The sequence below is a fragment of the Trichoplusia ni genome, assembly GCF_003590095.1.
Source record: "Trichoplusia ni isolate ovarian cell line Hi5 chromosome 13 unlocalized genomic scaffold, tn1 tig00000410_group12, whole genome shotgun sequence".
Lineage (NCBI taxonomy): Eukaryota > Metazoa > Arthropoda > Insecta > Lepidoptera > Noctuidae > Trichoplusia > Trichoplusia ni.
This window is the reverse complement of record NW_020799704.1, coordinates 1-15,559: the sequence shown is the minus strand read 5'-3', so window position 1 is coordinate 15,559 and position 15,559 is coordinate 1. Positions and strand designations below refer to the sequence as shown.

General features: G+C 32.6%; 2 protein-coding genes across 2 annotated transcripts; one reads left to right on the top strand and one right to left on the bottom strand.

Moving 5' to 3' along the window:
* Window positions 1-388: 388 nt before the first annotated feature.
* LOC113506368 (uncharacterized protein DDB_G0286591-like) lies at window positions 389-15,553 on the bottom strand. The gene is made up of 8 exons (XM_026889214.1): window positions 14,162-15,553; window positions 13,830-13,912; window positions 13,695-13,752; window positions 12,753-12,945; window positions 10,464-10,640; window positions 9,125-9,242; window positions 1,682-1,894; window positions 389-656 (listed from the first exon to the last, which is right to left on the bottom strand). Exons 1-8 carry the CDS (start codon window positions 15,525-15,527, stop codon window positions 519-521), a joined length of 2,346 nt encoding a protein of 781 aa, XP_026745015.1. The 5' UTR covers window positions 15,528-15,553; the 3' UTR covers window positions 389-518.
* LOC113506369 lies at window positions 1,903-6,602 on the top strand. The gene is made up of 2 exons (XM_026889215.1): window positions 1,903-3,584; window positions 3,993-6,602. The coding sequence occupies exon 2, from the start codon at window positions 4,006-4,008 to the stop codon at window positions 6,223-6,225; it is 2,220 nt and encodes a 739-aa protein (XP_026745016.1). The 5' UTR covers window positions 1,903-3,584; window positions 3,993-4,005; the 3' UTR covers window positions 6,226-6,602.
* Window positions 15,554-15,559: the final 6 nt, after the last annotated feature.

Genomic DNA, 15,559 nt, shown 5'->3' with positions numbered 1-15,559 from the left:
AAACTCATTTACTTGCACAATGCTATCAGCTATACTAGTTACCCGAGGTAAAGCTGTTTATTATTGAATTGAATAATTATGTTTTATCAAACGCTGTCAACACTACGCCATAATCTGGCGTGCGTCTCTCGGTGATACGTCAAATTACCATCCATTCGCAGGCGGAAAACACGTTCATTGTCAGGTTTTATTTATCGCGACCTATATCATGTATGTAAGAGTATAACCTTATGATCTTTATAATTATATCTTTAAAGCCAAGATATTTTATTGAATACTCAGAAACTAATGAAAACGAGAAAGAGATGGCACATACTGAATTCATGAACAGTTTATCTTTCGAGAGTACTCTTGCTCATTACTGTGATAGATAACACTAACTAAATTGCAGACAATCCTACAAGTAATAAAAAAGATGCCTTTGCACTACGAATATGTAACGAATTATATACTTAAAGGAAAGAAATCGCTTAAACCCCTTCTAGTAAGGAAGCCTTCCGTTGCCACCCGGATGGGTCTCAGTATATTGTAACATTGTATGGCATATGTGTAATTCTTACCTTCTGATCAGTTGGTGCGATCAGCACGTTACCCCAGTGGAGATCTCTATGCTCAAACTGGAAGGCTTCCTCGGCAACTGCCAGACCATACGCCACCTAAACAACACGAGAACATCGTTACAAAACTTATTTTAGTGAGATCGAAAACAATGTCCGTTCAAAACAAAACATTTAAATACGAAATTTACACATTGCGATTGTAAACAATATCGTTTAATATTAAACATGTAAAATAATAATAATCATAAGTTACGTACAAAACATACAACATTGAAACACAGATATAAAGTTAAATAAAACACATGCTACGATGTTAAAAATAATAACAAAAACTCCACACACTGGTTGGGTACATGTAAAGCGCGAAAAGCCGACCGCAGATGATAAGTGATAATCTAGTCAAGATACATTACAACTTGAAATAGAATATCACTTATCTTCCGTGGAGGCTCTACTTGTGCATGCAGTTCAGAGCCACTGAAAACAAAAAAAAAACACAAAAAAGAAAACAAAACCATAAAATAAATATGCATTAACAAAAGTTTGAAAAATTATATCTTGCAGAAAAAGCAACGTCGAAGATAAACGTCACTAAGTAAAAATTTGAAGACTTTATTTAATGCCGCAAAAAGTTTAAAATACAGTACAAAATAATGATTATATAACACATTTCGAATCTACAATTTCTTTTGACCAAACGCTAATGGACAGCAAAAAACGCAATTTAGCAACTTTCTACTTACTTTTTAACCATTAATCACTTGTTGAAAGTAAGAATAAAGTTGTGAGACACTTTTGTACATAACACATTAAATAACTGTCTAACTGCACATCGTTTAATTACAAAACAAAAAGAAAAAACTTTACAACAAAAGGTCAGTCATTCGCTGTTTTTCAATTGAACATAATTAGCTACACACAAAACAGAAAACTTTAAAAAACAAAAACCATGCCTTTGTTAGGACTAATTTAGATTGAGGAAGTAAGTGACGTCATTATTGAGGCAATTCGTGACCAAAGCAAGTAGTTACACATCACCACAGAAAAGTGTTGAGTAAACTTCATTCGCTAAATCCTCAATGTATATCAGTCTTGAATTTAAAGAATAAGATGAGTCTTACCTGCAGGAACAAAGCATACGCCTGCTCAGCGTTATTGAACTGGTAGCTCTCCAAGTCTTGCCCGGCGTTGGCTAGTTCCAACACTATGAACTGCTGGTCCGCTGGTAGGATGGCTGGGTTGTCGTTCTCAGAGCCTTTGCACTCGTCATAAAGGTCCCACAGGTCGAGCAAGCGAGCTGGGTAGCTGCCGTATACGCACTTCACAGCTAGCACCTATAACCATTATTGTTTATTAGGTATAGCTGGATATATACCTTGTTTGCAGGTCTCAGTTTACGAGGCATGGATGACGCATAAGGTAAATATTTATTATTTTAAAATATAGCATGATTCATTCATAGCACCGCACTGACGAGGAAGATTGGAATATACGTTGCATATAGCAAATACCATTTTTTTACTAAATGCAAGTAGATAAAAACTCGTTTAATTGGAATTCTCATACGACAACTTCCATAAGTTCTTTGACGTCCCTAAACGTTAGATTAAAGGGCAGTTGCCAAGCTCTAAATTAGAATTACGGCAAAAAATAGCGACAGCTGCGTCCATTTGTTGGTAATTTATCGCGGTTTATACATCGGAAACAACATGTGCCATGTAGCAGGCTAGCAACCTGCTGTACGGCGAATTATAAATAGACATCCTCCCTTATTAAGGTAAATGTCATTGTACACACGAGCACAACATTAAAGACGACAGGAAAAGGAAACATAGTTACACATTTCCTCCGAGCGTCCGTCGCAAAATTGCACTCGTTAAAATCAGCAATACTCTGATAAAAATCTATTTACACTCTGGTGTAGGATACCAAAGACAAAAGGTCAACGCTATCGTCTACAGTTGGCTAAATTATAAACAAGCTCAAATCTCAAGGACCGAATCAAATACCCAAAGAATGAAAAACGAAAACAAGTGGGTAGGGTTTTAATGAATGGTATAAACAAACAACCTCCAATTTCTCATGCGGAATCAGATATCAGGCGAGAGATAAACCTCTCAGAGAGCTCCGCATGATAAGCTTCTCTTGTAGCATTACCTACCGCACACATAATGAATGAGAGCTAACAATGACTAATTGTAAAAGAAAGAAATAACTCTGTTTGATCATAATTTATAAATGGTTTAACAAACGCAAATTATGCGCCAGCTGTGCCAAGATAGTGGTGTCTTGTTTCGATAACAGTGCGGCCTAGTTACCTTATCAAACAAACAAACACTGTTCGTTAGTCAATATAATGATTCACCGATGAATTTCGAAAGTCAAATCATAGCTGTTATATTTTTTTATGTATGTTGATTCATTTACCTAGAATCGTGTAATTAAGTGGAATTTCTTATGACTTTATTCCTCGTAATCGCTACGGTTTACGCTAAATTAATAATGACGAATACGCATTACGTAATCTGTTTTTAATCATTATAATAGCGTGAACGTTATCTGTCTAACGTATTATGAATATCCCGATAATTATGAATCGTTATTATCTATCAAAGGTGATTTGTTAAAGATCAATGCTAATAAGACCACCCATTGAAAACCCGATGGAAAACTTACGGAACAATAAAGGAATATCATAACTATTATAAAATAATAGTTGTCTTAGATATATCGCACACTTATTCCAAAACTGTCACTATCCAAAATTTCGTAATATCGAGATAATAACGCCATCAGTTGATCAATTTCTAACTAAAAAGAGCCGCATTGACACTTTCTTAAAAATGCCAAAAACTACTGCTAGATGGCAGTAGTCTCTTTTGCCACTAAACAAAATTCCCCACCCCGCGCAGTGCTAGACTGACGCTTAACACGAAAACACGTGTCGCCCGTACCAGAATAGACCGTTGTTGAGCGACAAACCGACACTTTGGTCATTAAGTCAGTTTTTCGGTGCCATCATTGGTAAGTAGTTATTTTTTTCTTACTCCAAAGTGACATTTTTTGTTTGGTTCACATTTTGCATTACGGTGACTTTGTATTTAAGTTAGTGGTTTGATACTAAAGTGACACTTTTTGTTTAGTGTCAATTTAGCCATAAAATGGTAAATTTTAATCGAGTTGTTTTTAAAGAAGGACCGTCATTTTACGAATAATGTCATTTTTGCGTTTAATTGATTTTGCCAAAGAATAAATGGACCCTAATTAATTACAAAAGTGTCACTTTTGCGATCATAGTGATAACATGAACTTACGACCTTTATGATTATAATAACCCTTTTATGATAATAATAGGTATATTTTTTTTAATAAATCAATTTGCATACGTAATCTTTTTTTTTTGATAGTGATGTAGTGTTTCTATTATTTTAGGTTTTTTTTTAAAATGCATCGAAGAGACAAATTGTTGAAACTCGCTCTGGATCTTCAGGCAGAAAATAGCGCAGAACCATCGACCTCGCAGAAATCTCGCAGGGTAAGCTGCTCATCTTCTCAGAGTTCATCTTCCTCGAGCAGTTCTTCGTCTTCAAGTAGCGCTGCTTCTACAATTGGCTCCTATGTTTCGGGGTCAATAAAATCTTCAGATAACATTTACCGTCCCATCGCCAATTCACTATTACAAAGAAAAGTATTTGAATCTTTGCCAAGCACATCTAATCTACAAAAACATGTAACTAATCAAACTGAATTACCAAGACAAAGATCATTAAGCACCGGTTCTAGGTCTTCTACCCTTTCTTCAAGAGCAGGTGATTTTTCACCTGACGATAATGATTCTGATTATAACCCTGTCCCTGATAGAATTATCGATGAAAGCTCTGACAACGAGCAAGAAAATTTAATAATATTACCACCAAAGAAAAAACGGAAGGGTATTATAAATTCTAAAAAGCTAATAGCTAAACAATTACGTAATTCAGGCAAAGAATACGTTTCTTTATCAAAATCAAAAAAAAATGTGCCCCAGAGAAGCATGGGACCGCCTTGTTCAGAACGATGTCGTTTGAAATGTTTCGATAAAATTAATGATGGTGACAGAACGATTATTTTTGGTTTATATTGGGCAATGGGTTGTGTTACTCGACAACGGGATTTTATCAGTAAGAACTTGACTGTTATTAAACCAAAGTATAGTTACAAAAAAGAAAATAGCAATCGTAAACCAAAGCATGGTTTCCACCTAACAGTAAATGGTAAACAAATACGGGTGTGCAAAATATTCTTCAAAAACACTCTGGGGATTAATGATAGACCTATCAGAACTGTCTTAGAGAAGTTGTGTGATAGCGGAATGGTAGAATCTGACAAAAGAGGCAAACACGGAAATCAAGTAAAAGTTGTTGATGAAGTGATACAGGGTATAAAAAGTCATATTGACTCCATTCCTCGTATAGAAAGCCACTACTTAAGAAAACAGACTAGTAGAGAGTACATCGACGGAGGTAAAAGTTTATCTGATTTGTATAGAGATTATAGAAAACTCTGTGAAGAAGAAGGAAAGCCAGCTGGCGAAATACACACTTATCGTAAGATATTTCACAAAGATTACAATATCAGCTTTTTTATTCCAAAAAAAGACATGTGCGAGTTTTGTACATCTTACGAAAATATGAGTCAAATAGAAAAAGAAACTAACGAGTTGAAGTATCTAGAACATCACACAGAAAAAGAACTAAGTCGAATTGAGAAAAATGAAGACAAACAAAAGGGGCAAAAAAGTTACGTGGTTGCATGTTATGATTTACAGGCGGTTTTACCGCTTCCTATGGGTAAGACCTCAAGTTTCTACTACAAATCAAAGTTAAATGTATGTAACTTTACGATTTGTGAACTTAACAAAGACAACAGTTATTGTTATGTTTGGAGTGAAGTAGATGCTTTGAGAGGAGCCAATGAAATTGGCTCATGCGTCTTAAAGTTTATTACAGAAAAATGTCAAACAGTCGATGACCCGAATTTGGAAATTATATTTTATTCTGACAATTGTTGTGGTCAACAGAAAAATCAATTTATGTTTAGCTTGTACATGTATGCTTTAGCTAATTTGTCAATTAAGAGCATTACCCATAAATTTTTAATATCGGGCCACACTCAAAATGAAAATGATAACGTTCATTCTGTAATAGAAAAATCTGTTAAAAAATTTCTTAAATCATCTCCAATTTTCGTTCCTGACCAGTACATTACTTTAATACAGACGGCTAGAAAACGAGGTAATGCATACAATGTCAACGCTATGTCATATTCCGATTTTTATAATTTAAAAGATTTTGTTCAGCAATGTGGCATTAAGTTTAATAAAAATACTGATGGAGATGCAGTTAGACTATCTGAAATTAAAATAATAAAATTTGTCAAAGAAGATAACGGAGCAATAAAAATATTTTATAAGACTTCGTTTACAGAAGATCATTTTTATGAGATTGAACAATGTAGACAAACACGGTCTAGGCGCACAATTAACTGTGTCGGGTTTCCTTTGAAACAACTGAATAATGCAAAACTGGAACTAACTTCCAGAAAAAAGAATGACTTAAGATCATTAATTGACAGTAATTTAATACCACGCTATTATGCTGAATCGTTTTACCGAAATATTTTGTGATTATTTTTTCTTTTTTATATTAACTTACAGTAAGACATCCTGTTTTATTATGCAAAAGCGAGAGATGCAAGTCTGATTATGTGAATTAAGATTAGCCGAGAGAGGCAAGTGTGATTATGTGAATTAAGATTAGCCGCGAGATGCAAGCATGATAAATATTTTTTGTAAGACATTTTATGTGATATAAGAGTATCAGTAGCGCGAAGCTTAAGTATTGTTTTCTTCCCCTTCTGAAATCAAAGACTGATTAAAATGTAGAACAGAAGTTACCTCATAGAGAGTTTAGACTGATTGTTTAATAACAGATACCTAATTATTATTTAGATGTTTCCTTTTGAGATTATTTTTGTTTCTTAAATAAAAGAATGTTATTAAAATTTATTTTAATTATTTAACAGACAGTTAATAATTATTTCGTTTCTTTTTAATAAATATTTTATGTAGACGTACATTTGTTTTATTGATCCTATGACAATAACTGTTGCATAGTCTGCAGCGTCAAATTTTTTTACGCGAAAATATTTTAGATTTCATTAAAAGTACTTTAAGTAATTAGTATAGATTAAAATTTCGTAGTTATTAAACCTTTAAAAATTGAATTCCCATTCAAAAGTCGGAGTAAAACGACATTTTGAGATAAAAAAATAAAAATGTGAAAGTAAAACTGACACTATAACACAAATAAGGTAAAAACAATATTTTTCTATTCAAATTTTTTAGTTATTTTCCTCTTAAATATGAGATGTAATATCATGCTTTAATATCCTTGTCATCGAATAACGAAATTGTTCATCTTTTCTTTTCAGTGTACAAATTTCTTTAAAGAAAATTGTTTTTTTGCTCTCCTCACAAATGAGGATTTTTGTTTAGTGTCAGTATAGGTTTAAACGTGCGATATATTTCTTTTACCAACTGCCATGAGGAATCAATGCACAAATATTAGGTTTCTAGGTCTTATCGTCTATAATTACGACGGATAAAATTATCTTACTAATCTATTAACATAAAAAATCACGGATAATACCAAATATACCAGATTGGCAGAAAAAGATAATAAATCTTGAAGAGATCGTTACGGAAAAGGACAATGCAGTTGAGAAAGCGTTCTATTAGCAAAGCAGGTAGATGAGTTCAGAATGCATTGTTAACAAGTATTTGGGGCTTGGGGTTAACAGGTAGACAAAAACTATTGTAATAAATGGATGGCGAAACCGTACCGCAGTTACGATGTTGAATTTAATTCCCAAGTTATTCAACCAACATTTTTTATCACATAAATACATGATGTATAGTTGTCATCTTTATAGATATAAAGGTATCGATAGTTGTTGCAACGTAAATAATGTTTGGAAAGCTGATAAAATTCTAGAAACGATCTCATATGTCGTCATACAGATACTAGTACTAATATATTGTATTGGAGATCAACAACAGGAAAGACGTTGTTATTGCCAAAACGTGCTAGAGATTTCGACATATCGAATGGGCACGCGTAGGTAATCAATCTTTTAAGGAATTTGGTGATGATTATTTAATTATATTAAATTCCTACAATGTACTAACTTCTGAATCAGCGATACAATATTATCAATATTAAGAAATTGATGAAATTATGTCTTGCAATTTCATCATGTTTTTATCAAGTTTTTTATAGCGATAGATTTTTCGAGAATTAGTGTGGCTAGACAAAAAACATTCGGTGAATTACCACTCACTTATCACAATCCTAATAATCCTCCTTTAAATCTATTACCTTTTGCATTATAATTTAAGTAATTCAGATTCTAATTGCTGGTTGATAACCAAGATAGGCAAACATATTAAAGAAAGTCATAGAACAAACTATACTTATGTGAGTAAACCGAAGAATACTAAAGATACTATAGATCAATTAGGGCATGTTTATATTAGCACGAGTTAGTTCCTACTATCACGATTACTACGCCACATTAACACGCATTTACCAACACGTGGTACTTTAATATAAACGATATTGGTATGTTTTTCATTTCACCTTCAATGTGGAATTATTTCTTGTCGATATAGTAATAAAGGGAAATAATAGCTGTTAACTGTTTCTAGCAATTTGCTTGAGGATAATTGTGTATAATTGGCAGCTATGCAGTAGTCATTTGAACTGTCGACCTTTCAATATTTGACCTGAATAGCGCGGAGTGACGGCGTCTGCATCTCGTAAGAATTCTGTTCCCGCGTCGGGATAAATATTTGCATGGCCGACAGATATTTATTTTGGCTCGAGAAGTTTATTTTGCGTGCTGGCATCCACAGCGATTCAGGATTCATCCGGAAATATTCGAAACGTTCCGGTTTTGTCGGGAGAACTCGACAATAACAGTTTTGTATGAAATGAAATCATTCAGAAATCTCAATAGGTGCGAGAACCATTAAACCGGCAATTACCACGTGGTTTTATGCTTATCGAAACAAGTATTAGTCATCTGTATTTTAATGAATGATGCGAAAAAGAATGCAATACGTCCTGTTACTAAGCATTTGGTACAGGAGTCGTCTATCATTTTCCAATAATTCACATCACGGACAATCACAACGGCATTACGTAACTACCCATTGTTTCGCGTATCATTTTTCGAAGAGCTTACGTCATCGGTTTGCACTTGTGAACTGTCTAGTGGTATGAACTCGCCTTTGAATGAATGATCTTATTTTTCTTTCTGACTTAGAATATTAACAAAGGAAAAGATGTATAGAATTGGTTTATGCTGAGCAGAAAATTTAGCAAATATTATATACTGACCGGAAAAAAAATGATACATATCAGTGATTTGCATTTCTGAAAGATTATTTGTATTTACATCGAAAGAAATCAATAAACTAAAATATGATCTGGAAAAATATATCAAGCATTGTGTGTACTGACCTCATTGAATACATCAGTTGCATTTTCTATAGCGTGTAGATTGAGTGCCTCGACGTCCTTCCCTTCATCAAAGTGGCGATTTATTTCGGCTATGGGAGCGCGTAGTGCGCTTAATTCCCTGTTAAACAAGAAAAGACAAGGTTATTTTACATGCACACAATTCATAATTACAACTACAGACAATAGACTTCATTAAGCCGTTTAATAATGAAAAATAAATGTAAAAACCGACTAGATTCACAATGGATGTTTCTATTCTATTGTACAAATTGTACATGTATAGAAAAACACATGAAACTGTAACATCGTAAGTAACAAAAACTGTAACTAACTCATCGCTACAGTACGGAAGTGACCTGTTTTGCTCAAGATCGCACGCATATATTAGCTGTGAACAATGTTTATTTTTCAAGGAAATAGGTCACACGAGTAATACAAACATTCATTCACATATCTTGACGTATTAAAGTAATATTTAAACGATAGCAGCTATAAAAGTTTTTTTAGCTGAATCGTTTGCCTCGATAATTTTTTCGTTGGTACATTTTTATTCGGTTATGTAGGGCATAATGCTAAGTTATACTCAGACTTTTTAAAATATCTTCACGATCAAAATATAATTAATTGTATATTTTTATCATGTAGGAAGACATTTATTGCTAATAATATATTTACAAGGACGTAATTATTATGGTCGACAAGTCTAATCGCTAAATTGATTACGCACTACAAAAGTCGGCAGACCAAGATAAGTTTAATGTACAGTCGATAGCATTACACCAATAACTTTTATTTTTCGATATCAATTAATTTTGTAATCATTGTAATAAATATCGGTGTTCAGAAGGACATTGATTTATGTTTTTTTCAAGATGAGTTTCTATTTTTGCATTGCGTCGCAAAGTTTATGATCAAACAGCTGAAATACTTTCTCGCTGACATTGAACTAAAAACCCAAATTTCAACACGAGTCTAAGAGGACCTTGTCGCCCTTATTTGCAAGGTTTTAACGGAGACCTTGAATAAAAAGCTATTCTGTTTCGTCTTGTATCTTCATTTGAATGTTTTAGAAATACATGAAAAATTTTTGCTTTTTTGGTATGACTTAAATTTCTGAGATTGATTTACAACATGAGAAATGTTGTTACATGATCTGAAGATTTTATCACACAGATTGGATGAGTGTTTGCCTGTACCCTTAATCCATATATTATTTTCGAAAACACAGAAAAAGAAAATAATATATGCAACGACATAATAATTTCCATAAAAAATCAAATTAGGCGCAAGCAGTACAAAAATTTAAATAAGACAAAGTTATAACTTTCTAAATACTTACATAGCAATCACAATCTCAGATATGATTTCGTGGAAGTCCTTCTGACTCTCCCCATTGACCTTGAGAGTGCCGGCGATTGGCACTATCTTCAGCACGCGAGCACGGCCATCTCTGGCACGCCACAAAAACACTTCGCCGTACACCCCTTCGCCGATTTTGTGGCAGTTTTTCAACACCCTATAATTAAAAGGAAAGATATAGCTCCTGTTCAAAGTAAGTAGAAATGGAGCAAAGCTTTCAGTGCCTATAGATTTTATTGTCAGGAAATCATAATGTATTTTATGAATATCTTCCTTCAAGTTGAAATATTTTCCTAACAACATGAGTCATACACCTATAGAGACCGAGGTATAATTAAAGCTTAAGCCTTTGGTGCTAATGAAAACATCCAATAAAGTAAAATAACAGTAAACTACAACTTTTATTGTGAGTTGTGACATATTGTAATTGTACGAATGTAATTTAACTGCATGCCTAGAAATTATAAAACACATGTGTGGTAGAACTGATGACACACAATACATTTGTCTATTTCCTAGTTAGATAACAATGATATAAAAAAAAAAAAATATAATGTAAATGTATTAACAATTTGGTTTTAAATTTCGCATGAAAATTAGAATTGATGTCAGTAGTGCAATGAGTGCTGTTGATAAAGTAATTATTAATCCATGCAAAAACTTTCGTTATGCAACACTTGTGAAATGGTTAAAGACAGGTTGGTAACAACTTTTTCAAAGCAAAATGTAGAACACAATTATATAATCGAAATTTTGAAAATAAAATAAATTGATACATAGGATTTTCTCTAAAGCTCTTATTCAACATTTCTATGAATGTGCTTTCTATTACAAAGCTACTTATTATTCAAAATGATTGAGTGTGCAACTTTCACTTTGGATTACAATTTACAACACATTGTGCAGAACAAATCTGTTTACAAGTTGAACATGAAAATGTTATTGCAAATTGAACATGACATGATCCTCAATGTCAAATAGGTAATTGGTAAGGTCTTGTCTACAATCAAATCAATAATGGATACCATCTGTGTGTTCAGTTATGTACATACTGTTATTTTAGTTAAACAGGCTACATAAGACTGGTAAGTTATAAATGAAAATAGTATCAGATATAATTTTTCTTTTTCTGCATAGACGTGACTTAATCCTCAAATCGTGAAATAGAATATATGGAAGTTTTTTATTCAAATATTGACACATGAGACAAGGTAAACGGCAAATCTTTAAGAAAAACTGTATTTACCTCACCGGTCCTAATCAAATCCATATTATTCAGTAGTTTATTTTTATATTTTTACATAAAAAACTGAACAAATTAAATGTTTTATTTTTTCTAATGCATTTTTAATATAAAATAAGTAAATAATAAATTAAAAATTATGTTGCAATTAACATGCAATGACTTATATTACATTACATAACTTTTATGGCTATGGTAACAATGCTTACCTTTTTCATAAAATGAGAAGGCATAGAATCATATGAGCTGTTAATTTATAGAACTTGCAAATTATATAGAGGAAAATATTAAATCCATTATTATATTAGTAGGTCTAGGAAATAATATACTAAAATATACCTGGAATAACCCTTTCTTAAAAATACAACTTCAGAAAGAAAATCTTTTAGTAAAAGCATGTTTCCGTGACTAATAAACATACAACAAACAACATGTTTTTTAAACAAATATTTATAGTACATATCAGGTAAACTTGTGAAATGTAAAGGACAATGTACTTTAGTCTACCTTGAAAAGGTCAAATGGCCAAAACAACATCTGAATCATGATTTTGAGTCTGACTATTTTGTATGAATAATTTAATTATATATTTGCAATGCTTCTAAATGAAAGACATATAAAAACAAGGTTTAGTTTGGTTAAACTCAAATCACCCAACTGTGACATGATTATATAAAGCCTTTTTTGTGACAACCTCAGATTGTCATTACTTTTTTCAAAGACCAAGTTGTGTAACAGACATATAATTGGTTGATTCACATTAACAGTTCAAAACTAGAGCAGTTGATCAATATAAAACCTAATAGTTGTATAGGAATGTCATTGAATATTTAATGTATTTAAATGTAGGGCACAGCATTTATAAAGTTATCAGTCGCGACGCCTACCCACTGGCTACAGATGTTTAATAACAATGCCACCATCTTGTATATGTATATTTACGTGACCTATTTAACCGCCAATTTCGTTTAGATAGTAAAAAAATATGTAAATGTGAGATGGGTCAAAATTTAAGGGTGTACTTACGTGTCCGGATAGCATTCATCAAATAGTATCGCGTCCGCCTGGCCGCATCGACGCAACACGTAATCCCTTGGTGTAGCTAAACGGCTCGAAGTATCATGGAAGGTGTCTAATACAGTGACCTCGTGCGACTGATCAGCGATCGAGAGTTTGGATAATTCGATAATAGTATCATCACACTCCTCGTTCAAAAATCCTGTAAAACACAACGCGTCATTCACCATCTATATGACATTACACATAGTAGGAAGTACTTGAACGTACTTTCCCCCGTGCGTAATCGTCTCGTTGACGCAACGAAATCACGCTACGGCAAAAAAGAAACCATACAAAAAAACGTCACTATTCAAAAACTAACCTGTGTATTGCAGGGAAAGATGCATGCACTTGGCTAATTTAACACTTGTTTAGAACAAAGGGCGTAGAACCAAACTGTTATCCCGTTACGGATAAGTAATGGCAGACACAATTTCGTTGAGCGTTCAAACACAATTTGTCACTATTAAACCAAGTTTAATCTACTATTATCTTGTAATAGTAGAGAATAAAAAGTTCACTTATAAATTTTCAAACACGCTGTTACAAATAAAAAATAAAATAAAAATTATTTCTGGACAAAGACTACGAAGCGTCTTCTTCCACGAAATGTGCGGAACGACAGATAACCACAGATTATTTAGTGACAAAACTCAGAATAAGTGTTACTAGTCTCAAAGAAAATTAAAACTACCATTGATATTTAAAGCGTAGCGCCAATTTGAATTAACGGACGATTAAGTTGTGTTACTGAATCATTAGATAATGAAAAAAAGAACTAAGCTTACTAAACTACGATCAGCGAAAATAGCATGACATCTAGATTGTTTATATTAAATTAACAAAAATGTAATCAGAATTATGTGGCATATTGCTATGTAATTGGATTTAAATATAAAACAGTTTTACCTTTTAAGTCATCAAATACAGTCGTGTTGCATAAACTAAGTCTTGAAATATCAGAATCCTGAGAAAGAAAACAAATGTACATTACTTTTATTCTACTATTTCTTTTTTTACATTTATTACCATTACCATACTTACTTTTACAATTCTGATTGTAGATCGACTCGGCTTTGATACAAATGTACTTCTGCGACTATTGATTGATTCATTATGTAGGGAACCTGAAATAATTCCATATTAATAAATATATTAAACATATACAGTAAATATTCGACACAAATAAATTAAATATTCATTTTTCTTTCAAAAAAAAACACAAACCTGACATTACACTGAAACTTTGGATGGAAGTGTCAAGTTTGTTCCATTATGTATTGTTTTTTTAATTGTTAGCCTACCAGTATTCAGGAACTTCACAAAAGAGTTTGTAGTTTATTAAAAAAATATATTTATTTACCATTATTACTTACCATTCAACTCCTGCATTTCCATCGTGCATATTACACTTTGTCTGTATTTTCTGCCTTTTTTCTCTATAGGCTCATCTTCTAAGATGGATTGATCAAAATGATCAGTCATCATAGTAATTCTTCTGTAAATACTTAACGATCTTTCCCATTTCTTGCCTGGCTGGAGGACAATAGCTGGTTTATCAAAGCATGTTTTTCGTGAAGATCCTGGAGTATGTGTTAAGCTTTCTGTAGGTAATTTAGAACTTTTACGAATAGTTACAGAATGTCTTGTAGGTATTATTGGGCTCTGCCTACTTTGCCTGCAACTTCTCCTATCAGTAATATTGCTGTTCCTAGTAGTAACAAATGAGATTCTGCTATCTGGTTTGTCTTCACTAATTGGTAAAACCTCTGTAGCTTCCAACTCCTTGTTAGATACCTCATTATTATCATTAGCTATTTCATTAATTACATCACTTTTTACATTGTCTACTTGTGTATTATTCATATCAGTATTGCTAAGGACAGTCTTATCATAATCAGTGCTGGATGATGCATATGAATCATTAAAAATGGACATCATGGAATTATTTGTAACTTCATTCCTTCTTCTAGTTGTAACGAAACTGATGCATTTTTCTTCATCACTTGCCTCCATATCAGATTCAACAGATTCACTGGCTTCATTTTCTAATAAATTATTATCACTATTTGTTTTTTCAAAACTGCTTTCATCGGTTTTGTCATTTGTTTCAAAGCTATTAAACTCTTCTTGTGATATTTCTGCATCATTAAGACTAATTTGATCATTGTAACTGTTTTCATTTTCATCACTTAATTGTTTAGAATCATCATTATTATCATTATCATCACTCTCAGAGCTATAATTATTCATCTTCTCATAAAACCTCAGAAAAGAGGAGTCATTCATTCTTTGAATTCTAACAATAGGTTCTTTGACTATTACCTTTTCATCAGCTGAACTTTGATCACTTGTACAAGTATCATATAGAGAATCCTTGTCATCACTATTGGAATCTGATGATGAATTACTATCATCATCACTCTTAACTTTTACACAACTTACATTATCCTCAGCATTGCTTTCAGAATCACTAACTTCTTCATTAGTATTATACATAGGTATAGTATCATCTGCTAGGGTTTCTAAATTAGATTTAAGTTCTAGTATCTCTTTGACATCATTATTACTAAAACCAAAAAATGGTTCTGCCTCAGTGGTCTGAAAGGAACTAATTTCAATACTAGGTATAGTTTTATCATTGCTAACTAATTCAATATTATCTACTTCCTCCTCCGTATTATCCTTATGGTCTTCTTCAATGACAGGGTTATTTTCAAGTTTTTCTTCATTATTATCCATAGATAGTACTCTCTCATTGGGGTCTTCAAAGG

Bases quoted from the DNA above. Each gene is read 5' to 3' on its own strand.
- LOC113506369 (XM_026889215.1), top strand. From the start codon at position 4,006: ATGCATCGAAGAGACAAATTGTTGAAACTCGCTCTGGATCTTCAGGCA.
- LOC113506368 (XM_026889214.1), bottom strand. From the start codon at position 15,527: ATGGATAATAATGAAGAAAAACTTGAAAATAACCCTGTCATTGAAGAA. The intron at 13,913-14,161 runs GTAAGTAATAAT...GAATTATTTCAG, and splicing joins GGAAATGCAGGAGTTGAATG to GTTCCCTACATAATGAATCA. The intron at 13,753-13,829 runs GTAAGTATGGTA...TTTCTTTCTCAG, and splicing joins CTACAATCAGAATTGTAAAA to GATTCTGATATTTCAAGACT.